This window comes from Megalopta genalis, chromosome 5 (assembly GCF_051020955.1).
Source record: "Megalopta genalis isolate 19385.01 chromosome 5, iyMegGena1_principal, whole genome shotgun sequence".
Taxonomy (NCBI): Eukaryota; Metazoa; Arthropoda; class Insecta; order Hymenoptera; family Halictidae; genus Megalopta; species Megalopta genalis.
In genome coordinates this window covers 10,540,016-10,563,825 of record NC_135017.1, presented here as the reverse complement: position 1 = coordinate 10,563,825, position 23,810 = coordinate 10,540,016, and the positions used below count along the sequence as shown (strand labels likewise).

Here is a 23,810-nt window from a genome sequence, read left to right as displayed (position 1 = left end):
AGGACACGCAACACAATGGTCAAGAATGCCAAGTACGACTCAATCGGGTAGCTAAATGGCTGCCTATTTTGTAATTTCTTGTCAGCTCCTGGCCCCTGTTTACCGTCACATAATTGTTCCTAGCAGCGACCTAACTGCACGCAAGCTCACCAAAAACATACCTGACGATAAAACTATCTATCTTGGGCTGGCATCGAGGCAGACCGTCCAAAGGAAGCTCGAAAGTTAGGGTAAAATGATGAGCCGTATTTTGAGATAAGAGGTTTCGACTGCGAGCCAATAGCGTGCGCGGACGTTTCATTTATAAGAACAGCGACGATCGAGAGACGAAAGGGTCCAAAGGGACACGGCCCGAGTCCTATTTCATCGGGTTCCGATGAGAGTTTGGTTCCGCGAGCTTCTGATGACTCGTGAAACTCCTCGAGACGACTATAAGCCGATATATTTATTGCCGAGATACTTCTGAGACTCGTTCCCCCGGCCTCGGAGTCGATTTACTAAATAAGGCCGGAAGTGGATTGCCTGTGACATCACCGTCAAACTTTCTACCTTTGAAGTAGGATTTCAAAGGATTTTTCCCTCGGTTACCAATCGAGTCGGCCTCAATGATAAGAACTCCCCACAGAGAAGGGGCGAGAGAGAGAGGAGACCCGGAGTTTCGTGTTTCTTCCGAGATGACGCAGTTTAATTAAAGGCTCCCACTTCGAATCATGTTATTAACGCAGCCCCCCACCCCCCGGACGAGCTTTTTCAATAGCGGCTCCCAGGGCCGGTCCTTCGGTCGTGCACCTGTTGAAGCCGAACCGTTTGTCCGACTAGACAATACCGGGGGCAATCCTATTAAGGTACTATACTCGGTCTACGCCACTGTTCTGCCAAGTTCTGCCTCGGCTACCGGGATCTCGAGATCCTAAAAACCACCGGCGGCGCTGTTTTCCTCTTATCATGGCCTCTAGGAAAAAAAAGGAAACTGTCAGCCGAAGTTAGCCCAGATAAGAGTTAGGCGCAAAGCTGTCGAAGACCCGTGTCAGGGGGGACCCGGGCACCGCGTGGCGGGGGCGTCCTGGCAGCAGTCTCTCGATTACTCTTCCCCTGATTTATGGCGGTGAAGTTCGATTCCAGCGATTTACCCTGTCCGCATTTTCCTACCAACTTTTCGAACTCGGAGGCTCCGGGACGGATCATTAACCACGAGCCAGCTAGCCCGAAGACTCGGCCGGGCTCCGGGAGATCCATAATTCCCAGAAACACGATCGCGCGAAATTCATATTAGCGAACTTCGAAGTTACCCGAGAACATTTTCGGAGGGGGGGGGGGGTGTCGTCTTTCCCGTTTCTACGGCCTAGAAAGACATCTTTCCGGAACAAAGCTGTGGCAACAATTGCAAGGATTGCGAATTTGTTTCTGAGGCCCGATATAGTAAATTCTCCCACATTGTCCCTCGGCTTGGAAACGAAAATAGACAATTGGAGAAGAGGAGATACGATTATTCGAGCCTTGAAAATTGGCAACTATATATTATATATCGGCAATAATCCTACTCCAAAGTAGTCCACTTTCGTTCACAAGTTGAGGGACAATGCGAAGGAAATTACTGCGGTCGTTGGACTTTATATCGCGGAAAAAACTGTTCACTTCCGTAGACGATTTCGGCCGGACTCGCAATAGTTGTTTTTTCCAGCTTAGAAATTCCAGGCGGTCACAATCCTGTCATCGTTTGAGCGCGTTACAAGCGGAGCGCGTCTCTGTGCATTCAGCGCCCCTTCGAATCCCGGGCTCGGCTGTCTCTCTGTGTTGTCCCTGTTGCTCGCGGGAGCCGCGCTCCAAAAAGATAACCGCGGACACCTCGTTTCCGGTTTCTCGGTCTATAGACGCCGTCGAGCGGCACGCAAACGAGGCCAGCCGGTATTATTGTAGCCGTTTCTCGTTCTGCTCCTCGTGAAGCGGCGAGGCGAGCGGGCGAACGCGTGCTAGCTAGCGAAACGGAGCGAGGGGTGCTCACTCTCTCTCTCTCTCTCTCTCGTTCGTTCGTTCGTTCGTTCGGTCGTGGAAACTGGCACGGGCAATCTTTTTCAGGCACTTCGGGAAATGTCGAGAAGCTTTCGCGCGCGTTTACCCCAGACGTCACTTTCCCGGCTGGCGAAAATAGCCGGCTTTAAACCGGCATTGAGCAGCGCGAATAAAGTTGCCACGGTAATTAGTTTTAGCCCCGGTCGCTAAAACTGCTGGCCAGGCTGGTTAAATCTGTCCCCGCGGCTGCCGCGGAAATTCGCCGGCCGTGGCTTGTCGCGCGCTCGCATTATTCCCGAACTACGACCAGCCGAAAAACGACACGGCCGGAACCCTGCGTTACTCGAACTTTCATACGCTTCAATCTAGCCTTGTTCATTTCGACGAACAACTGCTGCGCTCTGTCCGGGACATTCGTGGATTCCTGATTGTTTCGGATCACCGTCGATGTTCTACGCTGCTTACGCGAGTCTAAATCTGGGTTAGGTAGCTATGCTGCTAAGTCCAATGAAGATAACTATCTCCCTAGGTCTAGATACGCAGCACAAACTAGAGATTAGCATTGGACATCCTCGATTCTAGGTCTGGGATAGGTAGCTATCTCACTTAGTCCTGAAGTATATAGCTTCGTTTGAACTGGCATAAATAACTTCGTCTATACGTCTGCTTCAGAAGTCCTCGATTCTAAGTCCGAGTTAGATGTCTTCGCTTTTAGGTTTGGTGCAGGCATAACCATTCTCTCTGGGTCTGGCATAACCAAATTAGCCTCTAGTTTGCTTCAGGCATCCTCGATTCTCGGCGTTGATTCAGGTAGCCTCGCTAATAGGCCTCTAAGTTGGACCTAACTTGCGACAATTTTGCAGTTGGGCCTAAGAGAGGCTGCTGACGAGTCCTGCTCCCTGCCAAGGCCTAGCCACGTCTTTTGGTAAGCGAGCCCCCGTTGATAGGGCGTCCCCAACCGCGGAAAGAAAGGAAGCAGTCGAATCCCTCCTCGGTAGCTTATCCTTTTCCAGGCGATTTACGTGCGAAGTTCACGTGGAAGGAAGCGAATCGTTTATCACGTGGAGAGCTAATAGATAGCACGGCGGTTACGTGTTCGTGGTTCGATCGGTGCCATCCCTTGTCCCAAACCCCTGGAATCCACTTTATCGGTCCGATCGACTAACAGCTGCGGGAACGAAGCTGGGAATCCGGTCTGGAATCGAACTTCCGAATTCGCCGTGCCGGAAGTGCGTAACTCTTTGCCACCTGTGCTCCAACCGTGGTCTCTTATCGGATTCCGGGATAATTCGTGAAAGAACCGTGAAACGTGTCCCGAACGTGCGGAATATTTTTATTGGCCGAGAAATTCGATCACGGCGAATGTGCGACGCTGCGTTTTCGACGGATAGATAAATCTGATGGCCGGACGAGACAGCCAACCGGCAATGACTTATGCATGTTTCCAAGTGAGAACATCTCATCGCCGGGGTTTTACGGGACTTCATGGCAGCACGGGAAGTGGACTTTACGGGAGGAACCCGGGCTGGCTGTTTTATAGTAACCCTCGGCGCTGATTTTATGAGCTGTCGGGACGAGCAGAGATTCCCGAAGATTCTAAAATCATCGACTCCATCGATAACCCAAGATTCCACGAGATCCCTTTTGTTTCCTCACGGTTCGGGAATGCTTCCAGCTGATCGATGAAGGGACGGCGACAGCCGAACGACCGAATCCGAGCACGAATCGATTCGGGTCCCTTCGTGTAACCGATCGCGCGAACGAAACCGGGTTACAAAGCTCGGTGTGCCTTTCGTCAGTTTATGAAACGCCGATCAAGGCACGATTAATTACGCCCTCCCCACCCCTTCCGCCGGCGTGATACGTCCTAATGATTAATCTACCGGCGCCGGACGACACGCGCTTCCCATCTTGTAAACTTCGATTTTTTGTTCGGCACGGCCCGGTGAAAAATGCCGCGATGTCTTCCCGCCGCGGCGAGTCGAAACTTTCCACTGTCCCGGCGCCCCGAAGAAAAGGTGAAAAGGCTCCTTTCGAGCCCGAACTCGCGAAAGTGCACACTCATTTCCGTGTTCGCTGAATACCTTCGATCTCGCTTGATACAGTATCGCGGCATTTTTCACGCGAGGACGGATGAAAGTTCGTTCCAAGGGGCATGAAAGGGGACAGAGAGTCGCTCGGGGCGGGATGAAACCTCTGGAAAACCCCACGCTCAAAGTACTCCCACCTTTTTCCCACGTTTCTCGCGAAACCAGAACAACCGAACTGAATTCGAACTCGAAGGAACGCCGAAAACTGCGTTCGCCACGGAATACCTCGAAGAGAAAGAAAAATCAGAATGAAATTCTGGTCTGTTCCATTCTGCGTGAAAAATGCAACAAAGTTTCCCTGTGTTGTTATTTTTTAACAGTTCTAGCTTAGAAGTCACTTCATTTGAAACGTTTGATTGAACGTTGTCCACTCGAGAAATTAAAAAATCTTCAGAAATGTGTCATTTGTCACGGAATATCTCCAAGAAAAATCGAAATAAAATGCCTGCCACTCATTCTACATACAGTCGCCTCGAAAAATTCGTTGACTCCGTTCCAAGCGGAATAACTTTTTTAAGACTGGACCAAGAGTGACCTGAATTTTTTCTTTAAGAAATTGTCTACTGAACGATCAAAATTATACATACAAAATATAGAATGAAATATTATTCTAAAATGTTGCTATTACTTGGAGTGACAAAAAGAAAATAAAGAGCTCTTGCTTCTCAACTTTTTTTGTCCGAGCCTGTAACGAAAAATTGTCCCTATCATTATTTTCTAGCAGCCCAGCTTCGAAGCCATTCGACGAGACAGTGATAGTGAAACCGGCCACCGTTCAGTGACGCGCGATTATTTCAGGAACGAGCCGTCGCAGGAAGAGCCTCCGCGAGAAATAATCGACGTAGGTTTTCACGGGGAATAGAACATAATTGAATTTGGCAGTCACTGACGAGCCGCGCGTCTTCCCCGGGAAGCCTCGATGGGGGAAATGTCAAGATACCGTGGGCTCGGGAATTTCTTGGCGCGGCGAGGGATCGAGCCAAGAAGAGGATCTCCCGTTCCGAGTGGCGGGATATCGCGTTATAGGTCGTATGATAGATTACTTTCACTTGCGCGATGCTGAGCCGCGAATACGTCACTCCGCCGCGAAAATAGATTCCGCGCGATTCGTGGCACGGAAATTCCATTCGTCGAGGCTGAACCGCCTCTGCTAGACGGAAATGGCTATAGGGGTGGAAAATGTGCTCCGGGGATTCCGAATAAGGGAATCCGGTGCAGTTCTACTTGATCGGGACTCGATCTCGCTCCCCCAAAGGTCAATTACCGAAGGGCTGCGCGGAGGGCTGAAAAATGAAAACACTTACCGCCTTCGATTACTCTGGAGAACGTCACCGTGGACGCCATGTTTGGGATTTTTTTCGGGAAGAATGTACCGAGCGACACGCTTTCGAACATCACGCGACTGTTAAGCAACTATTCCTGAATGCACTCAAATTTTTTCAGTCAATTATCACATTGTTTAACGAAGTTGCAGTGCTTGCAAAAAATTTATATAAAATCGTTAGGCAGACTCTCTGAGCTCAGATTCTGAGTCGAAGGCAATGTACGTGAGAATTTTTTTATGAGGAAAGTATGTCATGTAATGATTTCAAATTTGGCAGATCTATTTAGGTAACTGTCGAAGAATGCTTCAAAATTTGTCTAGTTAATAGCAATAATTTTCAACGAAGTTACAGCAGCAACAGAATTTGTTAGAATAAAGACACTCTGAGCGTTCTTTGGGAATTTTTTAAACGAACAATATTGCGTGTAAAATTTCTAAACTTTGCACGATTGTTAAGTGATTGTTAAAGAATGCAGTCAAATATTTTCCGTTAGTAATAAATATTTTTAGCACAATTAAGACAGTGATTAACTACGTAGATAAAGTGGTTAAGCAGATTCTCTAGCTTCAGGCTTCGAGTCGAAGGCGACGTTTGGGAATTTTTTAACTGAAAATGATCTAGCCTAATAATGTCAGACTCGGCACGGTTGTTGTAAAGCTATTGATGAACGGTCTGAAAATTTGTCAGAGGAATAACGATGATTTTCCTGGAAGTTACAGATAAAAATATAAAACCGTGTTTGATGGACTACGTAGGATGAATAAGTAATATCGGTATAGAAAGGAGGCAATCATTTTTCAAATTCGGGATGAACAGTGAGTTGATCGATGAGAGAGGGGCCCGTATTCCACGGTGATCCGGCGTCCTTATCGCAAACACGATATTTATCGCGGAACAAACGATTGGCACGCGTCCCATTTCGCCGAACGGAACGACACTCGACACGAAAATTCCCCTCGTTTTGGAGGCGCGATTTACTCTCCCTCTGAGCGAATGTTTCCCGTGAGCTTCTTTCGCTCGCCCATCTGCCTTTCTTTCGTTCACGGCGGAGGCTTTCAAAGGCGAAAGCTCGTGTTCGCGCCGAGGCCGGTGCGCCAGCGCGCGGCCCGGAACATCAAAGCGTGCGTCGAGACGCTTTCCCCGGGAATTTTCTCGCCGTGCAAGAAAGCCCATCGAAATTTTCCTCCTCTGTTCGCTCGATAGAAAGTCCGTAGTAATTTCCGCGAAGTTGATCGCGGTCTACCCTCGCCCCCCCCCCTCCCATTCCACGGGGGCGAAAGAAATTTCGCTGAAGCGACGCGAAAATTGAAATTTTGGAGCCGTCAATGTTTATTCTCCTCCTTCGCCTAGAGTGATGTGGCAATCCCCTTATATTCTAGCAGACGCGGCTCGGTCCCAAGGCGAACGAGAGTTGCCAACATTTCAAATGCAGCAACGGTTCGGACCTCGTAGAATAAGGTGTCTTGAACTTCGGGACTTTCGAGATAGGGCCTCGAACAGTTCGCTGTTTCAAACTTAGAAACCTGTAATTTGGGACCTAAAATAGATGAGGATCGGGGACTCAGGGACATTCGAGATATGATCTCCAATGGTTAAGGTCCTGGGACCTATAGGCTCGCTAATTAGGGCTTCCAATCATTTAGGGACTGAAACTGGCAGACTTGAAAGCTGAGGCCACAAATTATTATGACCAGGGAAGTAAGGATTAGTTGATTGAGACTCCAGAAATTAGGACCTCATAGAGTTAAAGGTCCGAATTTTAGGGACTTCCAAGATAGGACCGTGAGAAGTCAGAGAACCGAGGCTTGGGAATTTTTAAGCTACGACCTCGACCATTTAGAGCCTTGCTAATCAGGACTCTAGAAATTAGGATCTCATAAAGTTAGCGATCCGAATCTTAGAGATTTACAAGATAGGACCTTGAGAAGTCAGAGAACCGAATCCTAGGAATTTTTAAGCTACGATCTCGAAGATTTAGAGCCTTGTTAATCAGGATTCCAGAAATTAGGACCTCATAGACTTAGAGGTCCGAATCTTAGGGACTTCCAAGATAGGACCTCGAGCAGTCAGAGAACCGAGTCTTGGGAATTTTTAAGCTACGGTCTCGAACATTTATATCCTTGCTAATCAGAACTCCAGAAATTAGGATCTCATAAAGTTAAAGGTCCGAATCTTAGAGCCTTCTAAGGTAGGATCTCGAACAATTAGAAAACCGAGTCTTGGGAATTTTTAAGCTACGATCTAGAACATTTATATCCTTGCTAAACAGAACTCCAGAAATTAGGACCTCATAAAGTTAGAGATCCGAATCTTAGAGCCTTCTAAGGTAGGATCTCGAACAATCAGAGAACCGAGTCTTGGGAATTTTTAAGCTACGACCTCGAACATTTATATCCTTGCTAATCAGGACTCCAGAAGCTAGGACCTCGTAGACTTAGGTCGCTCATACTTCCAGTCCCTCGAGTCAGATCTTCCAGTAAAATTCGTCCGGCACTTTGGCGCAGGAATTATCATGGAAATGACAGTTGATCCTCGGGCGTGGCCCCTCCGGAATACGCTCGCCGTTGATACTGAACGAAAACAATATTCGCCGAAGTAAATGCTAATGAACCGACCGAAATTCAATCTAAACCGTGTAATCTTGGGCCGCCCCTTTTATTACGCCGTAAAGAAGGCTCGTTTATGTATCGCGCGGCGGGGCCGGGAACACGAAAAAGGAGAACGCCGATAATGAGGCGAAGGAGGGGGGAGAAAATACGTGTAAGTGGTAATGGCTGACTTGTACAGCGATCGGCCGCGTCGGGAACATGTTTAAATTCGACGATAGCCGGAGGTTTACTCCGGTTGATGAGACCTATCCTCGTTCATACGGAAAACAAAAACAAGCCTCCGGCAGCCACGAAAATCGACGAGAAAATATCTGACGCACTGGTAGCGGCTTCTGGTCTCGCGAGATGAATTTTACGCGTGCTAATTGGGAAAGGGACTGCCGAAAGATTGAACGAGGTTCAATATTCACGGCACAGCGTCGGAACGATTCTTCACTCGTTACGTACCCCCGCGCTGTAACCCCCTTCGTGACCGCCCTGATGATAAACAAATAGGTTCGTATCTAATTCTCGGGGGACACGCCTTACTTTAACGAGGGTGGAAGGAACGTGATTGCGAGTACGCGACGACCCTAGGCTGCTCTCGGCGTATTAAAAACGCGATAAATATTTAGCAGCTTATTCGGCGACTGTCGATTCCCAGCCGGAGACCCGGCCTCGCATCCGCAAAAATTGCGTACGGTCAACATCTGCCTGGTATACGCTGCATAGAAACCCGTCGGACTATTTATCAAAGCCTCCTAAACGGCACGGGGTGTGCAGCTCGGTAGCCGAGCCATTCATCAAAGACGACGTGCATCCTCGGGATACGGTGTCCGACGAGAAAGAAAAATTTCGAGTCGCTTTCCGCCACGCGGAGAAAACTCGGCGCGCATAGAAAGTATTCACCGAACAACAACGGCACGTGCTGCTGCCAATTATAATGACCCACTTGAGCCGAGGCTCCTCTGCTCCCGGCGGATGTGTCTCGGGCAACGGCGGGCGCAGCGCCGGGATCCTAACGCGGCCGCGTTGCAAGTCGGTTAATCGCGCGAAAGAACGGTATATATCGCGACGTTAATTAAGAAGGATGTCTCGGGGTATTAGCCGAAGCCTACCCCACCCCCGGCGTTCATCCGAGTCGGCGAGAAACGGGGGGGATGGCTCTGCGCGTGACGCAACCACCAGCGAAATCAGAGCCGGCCGTGGTGTGGGTGTACTCGGCCTCGTGCACGCCGCGGGTGAAACGGGAGTACATTGCTTTATGGCTTACCATCGTCAGGGACGCGGCCGTCCCTCGAGCGTACTGGAATTCCGGGACACTCACCTGAAACCAGAGAAAGAGGCGCGTTAGAAGGTTCATGGTGAACCCTAACGAACTCGGCGAGCAAAGGTGACGGCACAATGTGCTGGGCCGTCTCGTTACAAGGTCGCTTTCTTCGATTAATCTTTACAGCTTAGGTTTGCTCGGCGAGAAGGTTAAGGTCGCATTGGTGAGAAATGAAAGAAAAGGCAAGAAAAGTAAGGAGACAGCGTCATCGAGGCGGAGTTGGTCAGAATAGGCGGTGCTTGGAACTAGGGAGGGGGAAGCGTATAGCCAATAAATTCGCTGTGCTCTCTATAAGCTAGAGAGTTATGGCTAGTTATAGTTATAAGATTGTTCACAATGCTATGTCCAGAACTGGACAGAATGAAAGTGGGAGGAGCATTCGAATGGGGAGGAGACTGACAAAGAAGGCGGGACTAGACTAGGGTCCAATGTTTGAGTAATATTTAACCAATGAACTTATGAAGATGCAACTATTGTTTTCTGCAGTTACATTGACGAATTTATAGCGCCAGCTTAAGAACGTAATCTGAGACGCGACTAGAAGTAGGCGGAGTCTAGAAAAGTAGGCGGCGCTAGGGTCCAATGTTTGGGTAATATTTAATCAATGAATTTGTGAAAATGCGACTACTATCATCTGTAATTACATTAACAAATCTATAGCATCAGCTGTAAGAACATAATCTGAGACGCGACAAGGAGTAGGCGGAGCAAGAGAATAGGGCGGAGCCTAGTAGAGTGGGCCCCCAAAAGTGGGAGTGGTGTACAGAAAATAATTAGTATATTTGTAGATTCGGATCGAAGAAATGATGGCGAGAACAAGTGGAGGACTCGAAAATTGAACGATACTAAAAAACTGAAACGGCTTAGCTTAACATAACCGAAACAGCAGCTTATACACTCGTGTAACAGTACTATACGCAGCGATATCCAAATGGAGAATGCGCCGCCAGCAGTCACTGTTGGCGCGTCCTCTTTTTCTGCAATCGAGGCGCTAAAATAGACCGAGAATACATTTGTGAAATTTATTGACTGTCGCCGCGGGCGGCATTCAGTTTCAGAATAAGCGTTCCGTCGATGTAAATGCGTTCCCTTGGATTAATTTCCGGCTGGCTATGGGTACGCGGCGGCAGCTACTCATAAGCGAGAATTTTCGCGTTCCGTGATTGCAAAGCGGACGGTTCCGAGGCACGTGAAAAATTATCGACGTTTCGAAACCGAGCACACCAAAAATATTCCCCGGAACGGTGAATCCGAACTTTCTGAGCAACGCGGGACGGGGCGAAGAGAATACCCCGGAAAACGGAGTCGAAGCGTTTACGAGGTATTCTTGGCGGTTTCCCCCGGGACAAGTTCGTTTGAACACGGGGCAAGGAACGAATTAATTGGAAGGTAAACGCATGTCCATAATGGCGTATCCGACATTGTATGTACGTGCGATTTCGTGTCCCCGGGGCAGCGTGTCCCTTTAGTCGTTTCAAAATGCCTTCCGGCAGCGCAAACAACGCCGCTGCCAGCCAGCTTCAACGTGGTTACCGTGCGCGCCGGTTGTTACACGTTTACATCGATAGAATTCATGTTTAGTAATTCCGCCCTGTATTCTTCCCGGCCGTATCCGCCCGCGTCTTCCGTCACCGCGGCGCGGTGTGTCCTTTAAAACTTGCATCACCCTGGAGTCACCAGCGCTTTAGAAACGGCCTGTACCGTTCCACGTGTACCGTGGCTTTAATTCACGCGGCGCTGGCCTAAATCGTCGGAGCAGGCATGAAAACCGCGATCATAAAAGTAATAGCGCGGAATCGTGTCATCGGTAATGCGCTCGCAGCCCCGGCTGAAATATTAACATTATTCCCGGCCGCGGGACGACGTTAATAAGCAAATTTTCGTAGAAAGCAGGTCGCGCGTGACAGCTCTTCAAAACGCACGCATAAATTGGACGTGGCGTGTCGAGCTCAGTTTCCGCGGGCTCGCTTTCGAACGGGCCAGAGGATTACCACGGGGACACGCCGTTTAAACCGTATCGTCGGCCATCGAACGAGCCTCTCGACCGCCGTTTTTCCGCGGAATCGACGTTAATACCTTCCGCCCGCGAATTACCGCGTTTCTTGCGCTCGCGCGAAAATCTGCGCAGCGCGGAAAAAGCGTCGTTGGAACGAGACATCGATCCGCATCGCCGGTATATTTTTCGCTGATTACACGGTGGACCTCTGTCGCAAACAGAAACACTAAAGCAAGCTAAAACGGAAATTGCTCGGATCCGCTATCAAACATAGCCGCGTTTTCTTTCCTCGATTTTCACCGGCCCGACCCTTCCATTCTCTTTTCATCCCGGCGAAATCGTAAATCGAAGCCCGCGCCGTCTCTATGCTTCTTTTTTGCCAACGAAGAATCGATAGACCGTTGTTTACCGGCGCATACCATGCTTAAGGCTGGAAGACACACGTGCCACGTGGTATTTTCGTTCTGGACGCGAGCCGAACCGCCGCTACGAATCGGAACCGTTGAAACTTCCATCGCGGGCTGTACCATCGTTACGCCATCGTTTCGCGAACAGGAAAGAAAAATGAAAACGAAGCCGGCAACGACGCTTCAGCGGCGAACGCATGCATATTCAAGTCGCCGTAAACAGTTCGTGTTCCATGAGAGCGGAACAACTGTTATCAATTGCGTGCCGAGTGACGGCTACGAATGATTGATAACGATGTTCCGTGAGCCGCGCTAGTTGGTGACACGAGGAAACCTGACCACACGAATTTTCCAGTCATTAAGTCCTTCTCTCATTAGCGGCGGACACGAAATTATTGCGACAGATCTCCCGGGAAGGTTGTTACACGCGGGAACCTTCGAGAGATGAATCAGAAGTGTGAATAATAGAACGCGTGGTTGGGAAAATGGAGCAGGGACGATATGTGAACGTACACAAGTAAAAATAGAGATGGCACATGCAGCAAGTAGACGAGGATTGTACGTAGTCGGCCAAGTGGATGAGAATGGCACGTAGTCAGACAAGTGGTTGAGGATGGTACGTAGTCAGACAAGTGGGCGAGGATGGTACGTAGTAAGGCAAGTAGATGAGGATGGTACGTAGTCAGGCAAGTAGATTACGAGGGTATGTAATTAGGCAAGTAGATTACGAGGGTACGTAGTCGGACAAAGTAGAATGTACGGTATGTAGTCAGACAAACAAAGTGTATGGTATATAGTCGGACGAGTAGAATGTATGATACTTAGTCAGAAAAGTAGAATGCATGGTACGTTGTGAGACAAGTAGAATGTACGGTACGCAGTCAGACAAGTAGAATGTATGGTACGCATTCAGACAAGTAGAATGTAAGGTACATAGTCAGACAAGGAAAATGGTACTAATAATATCTAAAGCTGCTAAAATTATTTTTCAGTGCAGATACAAGTTCCTGCCGAGTCTCACAGTGAGGAAAAAATTGAGAATGAAACTCGCAACTGACCTCCGTCGATCAGCTGATTTTGCCGGGCTCCTGAACGCGGCGAAACAGGAGTTTATTATCGCGGTCACGCGAGTATGTCGATCGCCAAGCGTCCTTCTCTGCGAATCATTGGCAGATAGCAGGTTCAACGCCGACCGCACGACAGAATCGACTCGTCCTTTAGCGTTTATTATTCATGAGGCGTGGATGCATCGCGTTGCTTTCGAATCAATTTAACAAAATCGATTTTTCCAAAGCGTGGCTAACACGGGGTAAATGTGAAATTAGCGAGAGAAATGGAACGACATTCGAATTGAATTCCGAGTGTGTTTCCTTCTCGAACGGAAGGATAGTCACGCTCGCGCGTCAAGTCGATTCGCTTTGGCCGTAAACCGGCGGGGTTAACTGGGGCTTCGATCGATAAAGACCATTTATAATTTTGTCACAAACGCAAACGTACCGACTTCTCGTTGGCCGCGGCGGCGTACCATCGGCGGTTCATCGGGGGGATAAGAAACTATTAATGATTAACAAGAATGGAAGCGTGCCGGGCGTCTCTGCATTATGCAGTTGCCGAGCTGCGAAATTTGCATACTCGTTGTCCACGCCACGGAAACAATTACCGTCGGGGCGAAATCGCGCGGTTGCGTAATATCGACCCGATGAATTCTTAAGTAGACCGGATTAAATTCGATAACAAAGTGTGACGCGAGACGGCCGTCGACAGAACAATATTCAAAACACCCCCGGGCAAAAAAAAAGGAAACATCATCGAGCGGTCGGTTAAATTAAACAACAAACACCGTATTACAATTCGAAATCGGGCAAAATATTTGCGCGGTCTTTATATACCGATATGCTGCACGCCGCGCAGTGCAAATTAATCTAAACATTTAATAACAGGATGGAAGCGAACCACGCCCTTTCCACACATTCGCGATAAACATGCCTGCCGGTTTGCATGTAACCGGCGGTCGCAACGCGCGTGCATATCGTAGCGCGCGGGACGAGGACGCGGCGATAATAATTATCCCCGAATTCGGGGGAAGATTTTAACGAGGGAAAGTAATTTCCTCGTCGCGTTCGAACGGTGCGATGAGGTGCCGGAAAATTATCCGTAACCCGTAACTTTCCGGTGGGTAACGCACTTAAGCCGGCGGCCGTTTACGGCATAAAGAAAACGAAAACAAAAAGGGTCCGATGGGGCCAAAGAAAACCGTGTTTCATCGCGCCGGCTGCTGCTGCGCGGGGGGAGGGAGGGGGTGCGGCTGCTTCCGAACCACGGCCAGAAAACTTGCCAGGTAGGATAACGGTGCAACAAGGAAGGGCAATTTATCTTGTTGTATTAGCAAATGGATGATAATGATGCAGTGAGAGAGGCGGCGGCCCCGGGGTCGGGGGCTCAGGGGCGGCTCGGCAGAAAGTGTCGGAAGCTTCTGTAAGCAGCCGTAGTTACTGGCGGCCAACTTAAGTGTACGTGCATTAGTGTGACGCCGCCTTAAGTGTGCGCCGCCGTGTATCCGTAACAGTTTGCGCGCGGGCGTTCTGCATCGATACACACTCCCTAAAACCGGGCGCAAGAAATGTAATGCAGCTCCTATTTAGGCGGTGCAGCGTTTCCAAGGAAACGGCAGAGAATGCCGTGGACTTAGACGCAAAACGATTGCAATAAATGGACCGAGAATTTCTGCGCGGAATAAAAATTGTCCGCGTCGGTTGTTAGAAATAGAAGGCTCTTAGGAAACCATTGTTACTCGTATCACATTTGGTAGCTCCAAGCCGATGCATTTTTATAATGGTACTACTGTTCGAAATTGCGCATTTTGCTCGTAGATACGTAAAATCCGCGGTTTAGAGACAGATTTCGTGGTTAGAGTACACGTGAAAGTCTTCTAAAAATACAGAAAAATAATGAGCAAGTGGAATAGGGATGATATGTAGTCAGGCAAGTAGAATTGTAAGATATACGATCGGATAAGTGATTCGAAACGCATATGGTCGGACAAGTAGAACGAGTCTAGGCATAGACTGCCTTCTGTTCCACTGATCAGACCATAAACTGTACCTATACTACTTGTTCGATCACAGGCAGTCTTCGAATTTTCACTTGGCTGACTCCAAATCGTCCCTGTTCTACTTGTCTGCCAACAGACTGTCCATATACCACTTGTCTGACTACAGACTGTCATTATACCACTTGTCTGACTACAGGTTGTCTCTACTCCACTTACCCGACTACAGGATGTTTTGATAGCACTTGTCTGACAAGTCTTTTCACGTTTTTACTTGTCTACTTGTCCGTACACAGGCCGTTCTAAACCACTTGTCCGACCATATGCCGTCACTATTCTACTTCCACCTCTAAATGCAGTCAGACCTGGTGTTAATGGGCCATTTTCTACCGCCTTTACGTGTACCCCGGTACAGCGAACCGCAAAGAATAGTGGTCGCAACAGAAAATACCGAGAGCCGGGAGTACTCCGAGGAATCCACTTTTCTTATAGGGGTCTTGAAAACTAGATAACGTCGGAGCTATCCGCCTGTCACCCGGGGAAAAGGAAAAATCGCAAATCATGCACCCCGGGTCTCATCTATCAGCGTCCCGAGCACGCAAGCAGTCTCCCACGTTGGCACGCCAGGTAGACGGTCCACCCTCGCTGTCTTTCATTGTTTCTCTACGCCGGGCGTCGTCGAAACAGCGGCCGTTACAATACTAATTGGTGCCGGTTGACGGACAGGTTTGTAAACAACCGCGGAAGCATCCGAAGAAGAGAGAAGGCGGCCCCTGGCCCCCATTCCGCTTCCACAAAGGCCGCCGACGTTTCTTCCTCTCCGCGGCCGTCTACTTTGCCCGACTAACAATGGAGATGAACACCCTTGGTTCCGGCAACAAGGCCACCTAACGACTCGCGGGGCCAAGTAAATTGGCAGCGCCGGGCTCGGTCAGACGTCTTTGACGATTCCCGCTGGACGCCGCGGCGGACTGTTCAACTCGCACCGCAAACCGATTATGTCGCGAAGCGGCAAAAGATCTGTGCTCATCAGCTATGGGGATTCAGAACAGTGCCACGGAAGGCTGCGGCACTTCCGGAGGCCCCTGAGCGAACGGTGGCGGAAGCCGAATGTAGATTTAGGGTACGCGGAGTGGCTAAACTAGGACACCTGGTCCAAACGGTGTCCTAGTGGCTAGGGCTGCTAGCCTAAGGCTGGAGATACTTAGGGTACCCAAAGCAGAGGTCTGGCTTCGCCTCGTTCGCGCTGATGAGGTAATCCAAATGAGACTAAGAAAACACAGCCGACAAGGGGAATGACGAAGTGCATCAGCTCCGCGGAAAAATAAATCATCGTTAGCGCCGCGGGTTTGCTTAATTAGGAATCTAATGAATCCTGGCACACCTTGCCATTAGTCATCCCCGGATTCTATAGCGGCGGCGAATAGACATTAGCGCTATAACACAATCATCATAACTCATGCTTCGCGAGAGTTTCGAATGCGCGGAATCTCGAGCGAGGTGATCCGCGGGGGCAATTAACCGGTTCGTAGGGATAGCAGGAATCCGGGGGCGGCGAGGATGCCGATGAATCCCCGGCGGTCTGTTACAGGGATCCATCGTATCCGTCGATTCTAGGAGGCTGCCAGCGCTCGCGAGTAGGTCGTCGGGCGAGCCTCTGCACCGGCAGGCGAAAAGAAGCAACGGATGATGGCGGAACAGGTGAAGGTAGGTCGGTTGCGCGACGTAAGGCGATTGGCCGTGGCGCGAGGAAATATAATTTCCCGATGCGCAGCCGGTGATCACGAGTCAGCGGGTCGGATACTGCCGAGGAAATACGTCATATCCTCCGCTGAAAGGCGTAATTCCTTGTACGTAGGTACGCCGGTGTCGGCCAACTAATCTACACGGTATTACGGGGCTCACGTGTAAAAGGGGTGGGTAAAGCTGACGTGGAAGGAAGAAATAAGAGGAGCATCGACGGAGCTGAAAAGGAGTTCCTGCAGCCTGCAACCGGCATGGGCGGAACACGCCGGCTGCCGGGACGCTGGCAGGGGGCAAGGGAGGCAAGAGAGGGCGAGAGTGCCAGTCGGACTTCCAGAACCGAGCCTCCACTCCCGTAATGAGAAAATCACAAAAGGTATGCCACTTGAATGGGCTCCGCTCGCGGTACACTGACGCGACGGCTGTCGATCCTTTTCAAAGTCAGGCTACGGGGCGCGTTCGCCTCCTCTGCCGTACGGGGCTGCTCCAATGACCTTCGAGTAATCCGTTTTTCAATCTTATCGACGGGGATTTGTTCCCCGGGAACGGGGAATATCGCGTTTCCTCCGCGGAGATCGGATTATCATGCATTGTGCCCCGGTAATGATGGGATCGCTGGCTTCAACAGCCCGGCCCGAACTGTGATGACTCCTGATGGCCTGTTCCACGGGATCCGATAAGATTGTCGCGAAATTGGCTTCGCCGACGTCACCCGGAACCTAACCAGGCACTGTCCGAGTCGCAGAACCATCAGTCTTGCGACTGTACAGGTCTGGGTGGGCCTAACTAGGATCAGAGTGGGCGGGGAAAGACTAGACTGGGCGGAGACTAACAGAGTGGGCGGTACTGGGACCCAGGAGGGGGCAGTCTGCGGCCGATGGGGCCTCAAAGGTGGGACCATTATTCTGGAGTACTGTCTGGAGTTCTGTGGAACTCTGAACAGTTCTGGAAAACTGTCGAGGAAAGGATGTGGGCGGTGTAAGCAAGTGAGAAGTTTCAGAGAGTGGGCGTGGCAAGAGAATGGGGAGGAGTCTGAGAAAGTTGCTGGTACGAAGATTCAAAAAGAGAGAGGTATTCGAATGAATTTATCGATAGGTAAATTTTTTAATTGTATAGAAGTATGTGGGACCAAAAAAGGGGGGATGGGTCCACCTATCTACGCTGCAATCGGTGCAAACTTATTCGAAATCCAACTGATGCAGAATGAGCCCAAGATAACACTGTATATATCGACAACGATTTGCGAGAACAGCTGTCGCGTTTTTGCGACGTCGTCCAAGACACCGTGGCAACCAAGAATCCCTAATTCGTCTCAATTTCTTGACTTTCTTCGAACAGGTTCGAAAGTACTTCTCGCCGTAACGATGGCGGCGCGGCCGAGTCGAAGTTCCAAGAAAGGAGTAACGAGCGTGGCTCTGAAATATTCATGAGAACCTGTCAATTTTTCGCGATGTCGAAATTTCTCGAATGAATTCCCGGGCCGCCGCGGACCGACTGGATTTTCGTAATGGCTGTGAAATTGATTTCACCGTGGGGTAGGGCCAAGTGTCCCGGCATCGGATCGTTATTGTTCGCATCTCCTAATTAAATAAACATGAATCCGGTAGACCGGGGTCGTCTGTTTTGGACGATATTCGAAGCAAATTGAAAAACAGAATCACGACGATTATTCCGCCCCGCGACTGCTTTCCATTAAAACTTTCTCCTAACTCGATTTTATTTTTCTTCCACGGCAACTCGATTGTCGGCGAACGAACCTCTATTTTCGAATACGTCCCCCGGCGACGGGTTCGATAAATCACTTACTAGTTAAATTAACAATTCTCTTTCTCTCTCTCTCTCTCTCTCTCTCTCTTGCACGCGCACGCGAAAAACTTGGCGACATAACGGATTACCGTGTGGGAGAGCGTTGTCGTTGTCGCGACACCTCCGGCCGTGACGTTTTGATTCATCCAAATCCCGCTGTTTATCAGCGTTATCTAAACCGGCGGAAAACCTTGCGGATAATCCGGCGTATATTCAGGAACACGTAGCGGCTATTAATGCGAGATAGCAGTGGTCGATGGGAGAACGAGATACAACGAAATTAAAGCAAAGGCTGACTGAGCTGTTTCCGGTCCTCCGCGGGTGCGGAGACCGGTAATTGAAAAAATGAAAATAAGCGAAGACGGGGCCGGCAAAAAGTGCTACCTCAAACGCTTCCTCAAAATTCAAGTCAGCAATTGCCCCGGCCGTTTCCCTGGGGCAAAATCTGTCTGGCAGAAAAACCAGCTCCTCCTCAGGATTGAGCGCGGACAACGGCGGCAACGATTTTCCGAAATTCTTTGCTCGGAGAAACAGTTCCTGGGGCAACGGAGGATTCTATGAAAAATTTTATTTCGAAAAACGATCCTTTGCTTTCTGAACAAACGGGGAGGACGAGGGGGGGTATCGCATTCCGCGCATACTTTTAGCAAACAGCGAACGGAAAAACAACGTCCTGGCGCACGAAGGAACGTAAACAAAGGCTTGAAAAACGAGATCGATAAAGAGAGCCCGGGCAAAAAGGAATCGCTCGAATAATAGAATTCTCGACGGTAGGAAAACCGCGAAAATACACCAAGAACCGTGCAACCAGCCGGACCATGGCCGACCTAGGAGCGTCTTCGGCGGGGCAGAGGGGAGGGTCACGGTTTCCCGGTTGGGAAAAAGCTGAAGGAAAAATAGCCGACAAAACGGGAACACGGTAACATGCATGGGCAACGGTTGCCCGGTAAAAAGGGTTAGATTTCATGTAAAGGGGTGGCGCGTGCTCGGGTATTAAGTGAACGCGCGCGCGATGGACGTCTGCGCGGACCAAGAGGGGCATGCAAAAATGCGGCCGAGAAAAACGACACGCGCCTTTCCGTTCTTTTGTTACGCCCCCTCCCCCACCGGTTTCGTTCCGCTGCTGCCGCGCGCGCTAGGGTGAAATCCCGCCGCGATAATGGCACTAAAACACGGCCGAAGGAACGGGCAACCCGCTATAATTCCGACCATTGGCCTGATCCCGGTGACGGACGTTCTACGAGGCTACGTGAGCACAGCTAATTTTATTCGAAACCCGTATCGCTCCAATTTATATCCATTAACTTTTCTACGAGCCTGAACAATCACTGAGAAACATTTTCTTCTAACACTGTATTGGCTAAATTTGTGGCTGTAAGTAGAATAGGGACGACGTGTGGCCGGACAAGTGGAATCGGGAGGAGCTGTTATCAGACAAGTAGAATAGGTGTGTGTTGTGATCGGACAAATTAGATGCAGGACAAGATAGAGCCAAGATTAATTTTTCTGACAGCTCTGAACACTTCGTCGTTATTTGTCTGATCACAGGTCACAATCCACTTGTCCGACTATACGTTGTCCACTTGGCTGCTCATAGGTTGTACTTATTTCACTGGTCTGGCCAGAGGCTATACCACTTCTACTTGTCTGACTGCAAGGTATACATATTCTACTTGTCTGCCCACAAGATATACCTAATCTCCTTGTGCGGTCATAGGTTGTCCTATACTACTAAAAACACTGATTCTACTGGCAAAAATGTGTACATTTTAAAACGATTTAGCCAACCAATTTTGCCACAGTGTATCCAGAACTGTATAAATACATAAATGAATGTCAAATCGTACTTCTGCCGTCCGATTTAATCTCGTATTTGCTTCGGTAGCGAACGAATTATTTTGTGACGATCATTTGTGGAGCACGATCAGGATCGTGATTCAACGGAGGCATAAAAATTCCAGAGCCGGAACGGCAGCGACTGATGACAGTTGACCAGCCGGAGAGAACAACGTAAGCAGGATCGCCGAACGATAAAGGTGTCCTGCGACGCGAAATCAATTCTTTTCCCGTTCGAGCGGCCTCGATTGGCATCTCCAAGGATTTTATTACTCATCCGCGAGGAAACGAGGCACTGGTGGCGCAACGACGGCCCCGGCGTTCGGGTATGGGAGTTGTAGGTTCGAGCGTTCCGGCTAAGTTGCCGGTGGAATAGCTTCGTTGGGCTCGAAGCCTTTCGCGGGTTTACGGCGCAACTCTGTCGGACGACCGTTTCCGCGAGTATATCACGTCGTAAAAGGGACAAGTTGCCGGTGTTCCGATCGAGGGAGCCCTGGGAAAAAAAAACCGGAGGGCGATATTGGGCTGCCGGAAAACGCCGAGAAAGTGCTGGATGGAGCGCGATTTTGGTTACGACGGAAGAACGAACGATTCTACTTCGGAAAATGCATAAAACCTGACGAATAAAGTTTCCCCGCGGTCCTAATCGCTCCACGGAAAATCGAGTTTCAATTGATCGGTATTCCTGTTGAAAGTGGAGTGAGCCGTCAATGGTCGGGCGGGATTTCCATCATGGCTGACTATTCCGGGCTAGTTCTGCTTACGGTAATCACTACACTGCGGATTTTATGCATTTATGAGAACAATGAGGTGGTCAAATTCAAAACAGTAAAAACGTTTCAAGAATATTTATGGATTATGGAACTCACTAAAATAATTGAAACTAAAATAAATAATAAAAATAAATAATAAAACAAAATAAATGTCTGTTATACTCCTGCAGTTTCCAATTATTATAGACAATTTTTATTTTGCATACGGATCCGCGGTAATCACTGATATTGGCATTTTTAATAATAATTATAAAAGAGCAACGCTCAAGCACTGTTCAAGCATCGGTCTTCAACTTTCGGCTTGTATTTCGAGTTACATCCAACCTGCACAGGAAGAAGAGAGACGGGGCATAGCTCTCGAGGTGGAAATAGAAGTATCTTAAGAAATGGGAATTACCTTCTTCCCTGGCCAATGGAGAAGTAGAGAGGCGAGAAAGGAAAGAAATTTAAAGAGGAAGGGGAAGTCGAATTCGGTGGGTTCATATCGGCTTGATATCCTGGCACTTCTCGCGCCGAAAGTATCAATCCTGACACGCTTCTGGCTTCCGTGACTCCTCCGGGCGACTGTGATCGTTCAATCACGCGGAGCATGCGATCGACGCCGAAGGTAATCTAAGGGAACTTCGATGAACGCTCGTCGATCGTAAAAAGGAATTAGAATAATGAGGATACTTCGGATAAATGGGCTGATAAGGCTGAAGACGCTGCAAGTAGTAAGTGCCCGTCGTTGGTCAGACACGTTCATCACCATTTTCGCTTCGAAACCGAAACCAAGTTCCGTTTTTATTGTTTTTCGCATCCAACGACTCGATTGTAATTTCATTCGCAAATTGAATTTTTCGAAAAACTTGCAACAGACGTTGTCGCATTATCGATCGATCCCCGTGAAATTGACGAGTCAACAATAATGAGCCGTTCATTATCCGATAATATATCGATTGAAAGGCACACAAGAACGGCTAGAATAGGAGCGACTTCCTCCGAATACAATTAACGATTTGATCAATAATAGCCGGACATTATCGCTTTAATTAGTTTGAAACGCTTTGTTTCATATTCGCGTAATATCTTTGCCCGACTGCCGATTAATTTACATCCATCAATATTCCGTTGAACATCGACGCCGGCTGCACCGAGTTCTATCGGCTTGGAATTTCATGCGGAAGGAGGAAGATCAAAGTCTCAAGTGGAAACCTCGACGCTCGAACCGTCCCGGCCACCTGGATTAAAGGGAATCGGAGTCGACGCATGATCGGCCGCGACAACGTCAATGCATTACACAATGCGTGCTCGAACCATACCCTATATCGCCGGATATAGCAGGATATTTATTCAAAAATCCTGAACACGCGGTAATAAACGTTACTGCGGGAAATTCGCATGCACGCATCAATTTTTGAATATTACGATCGCTTTAGACTCGTGAAATATTTGTTGAAACGATGCAAAGAAACTTTTCTGGGTGACGCGAGCTTTGTATTTCTGCAAGAAAAAAAGAATGACGCGACAACTATACCGAAGTGTAGACTCGGGGATCTACGATCGTTCAGTGGCTAGCCACTCCCACCTGTCAAGCTCCGCCCACTTTCTGACAGCGGTCACGTCGGCGGAGAGGCTGGGGGCGGGGCTGACGAGGAAATTACAGAGCGCGAGGACAAATTATTTGCCGAACAAAAGATCGGCGAACGTATTTGGAAGATATGTAGCACCGTTGACGCAAAATTTCAACAATTTTCAAATGTTGTACAGTCGGCTAATAGCCCGAACATTTCATACACGCTTACAGTCCGTGGCCGTAGCTTTTCGGTAGATAATCCGCACGGGAACCGTGTGTGCTTCAAAATGATCCTCTATTTACACACTGAACATTCGAAACAGAATGATTAATGACGTTATCGTGAAACGCATAATCCCCCCCGCCCACCGCTCCGCTCCGCCCCGCCCCTGCCCGGCGAATATCATTTCGATTCACCCCCGCTGGAAATAAGCTTCGATTACGCGTCGGATACGAGAACGCCGCCGGAAAAACAAGTTTTCCCAACGGCAGAACCCGAAAGCCATGAAATTTTATAATAATTTCCGTGCCGTGTAAATATGTAAATAACGGGAAATCACTATTCCGAGGAGAGCCGCGTTCACGGAATTCTACGAATTTGTTTTAACAATCGCGAACACCGATGATCGTCCGTTCATTTTTCCGACAGCATTTCACATAATCGCGACAATGGGAGAAAGGAACGCCAGACAGCGCGCGGTTGGCAGAAGAGACCCGCCTCGGCGCAAGCTTGTTCTAATCGAAACTGGGTAAAAGCTCGTTATAGGAATTGTCTCAAGCTAAGCAGAAGAGAGGGGTAATAGCGGAGCATAATGGGCACGGCTCGTGGCCGTGTGAAACACGGCTGGTTGCGAGGAATCATGGGTAAAGGTGGAGGGGGCAAGTCAGGCGTTCCCACCCCGTCTGTTTTAATGACCACGTTTCAGAGCGACGGCGATACGCGATCCATCTCAATACAACAGCCAGACGTTAACGTCGACACTTCAGGTGGCTGCAGAAAATCATGGGCACGAGAGACTGCGAGGTTGAATCGACTACGGTGCAACAAGAAACAGAGTATGATGCATTAAGAACATAAGTTCGTTCTAGGTGTAAAATGAACATCTGTCTTGCTGGGACGGCAATATTAAAAAAGAATTAGTTACCAGGATTTTTTGGTGTGCATTAACGTGACATGTAGACACTGGCTGCTCCGAGAGCTCCGAAGCCACGCCTACACTCGGCAAGAGCGCCGAAGTCACGCCCGCCGAGCGAGAGCGCCGAAACCACGCCTACCGAACAACGCAAAAAAATTCAAATAAT

The 23,810-nt window shown here is 49.1% G+C and overlaps 1 protein-coding gene across 13 annotated transcripts in view; it reads right to left on the bottom strand.

Annotated features, from left to right (window-relative positions):
• heph (polypyrimidine tract-binding protein 1 heph) overlaps positions 1-23,810 on the bottom strand; it is a 492,203-nt gene that overhangs the window by 192,445 nt on the left and 275,948 nt on the right. For 4 of the 13 annotated variants that reach the window (XM_076521472.1, XM_033471511.2, XM_033471502.2 and 1 more), the window contains one exon: positions 9,287-9,340. The exons of the other annotated variants lie outside the window; for them this stretch is intronic. In XM_076521472.1, the coding sequence (XP_076377587.1) occupies positions 9,287-9,340 (54 nt within the window). The remainder of the gene's footprint in view (positions 1-9,286; positions 9,341-23,810) is intronic. 13 annotated transcript variants of the gene reach the window in all.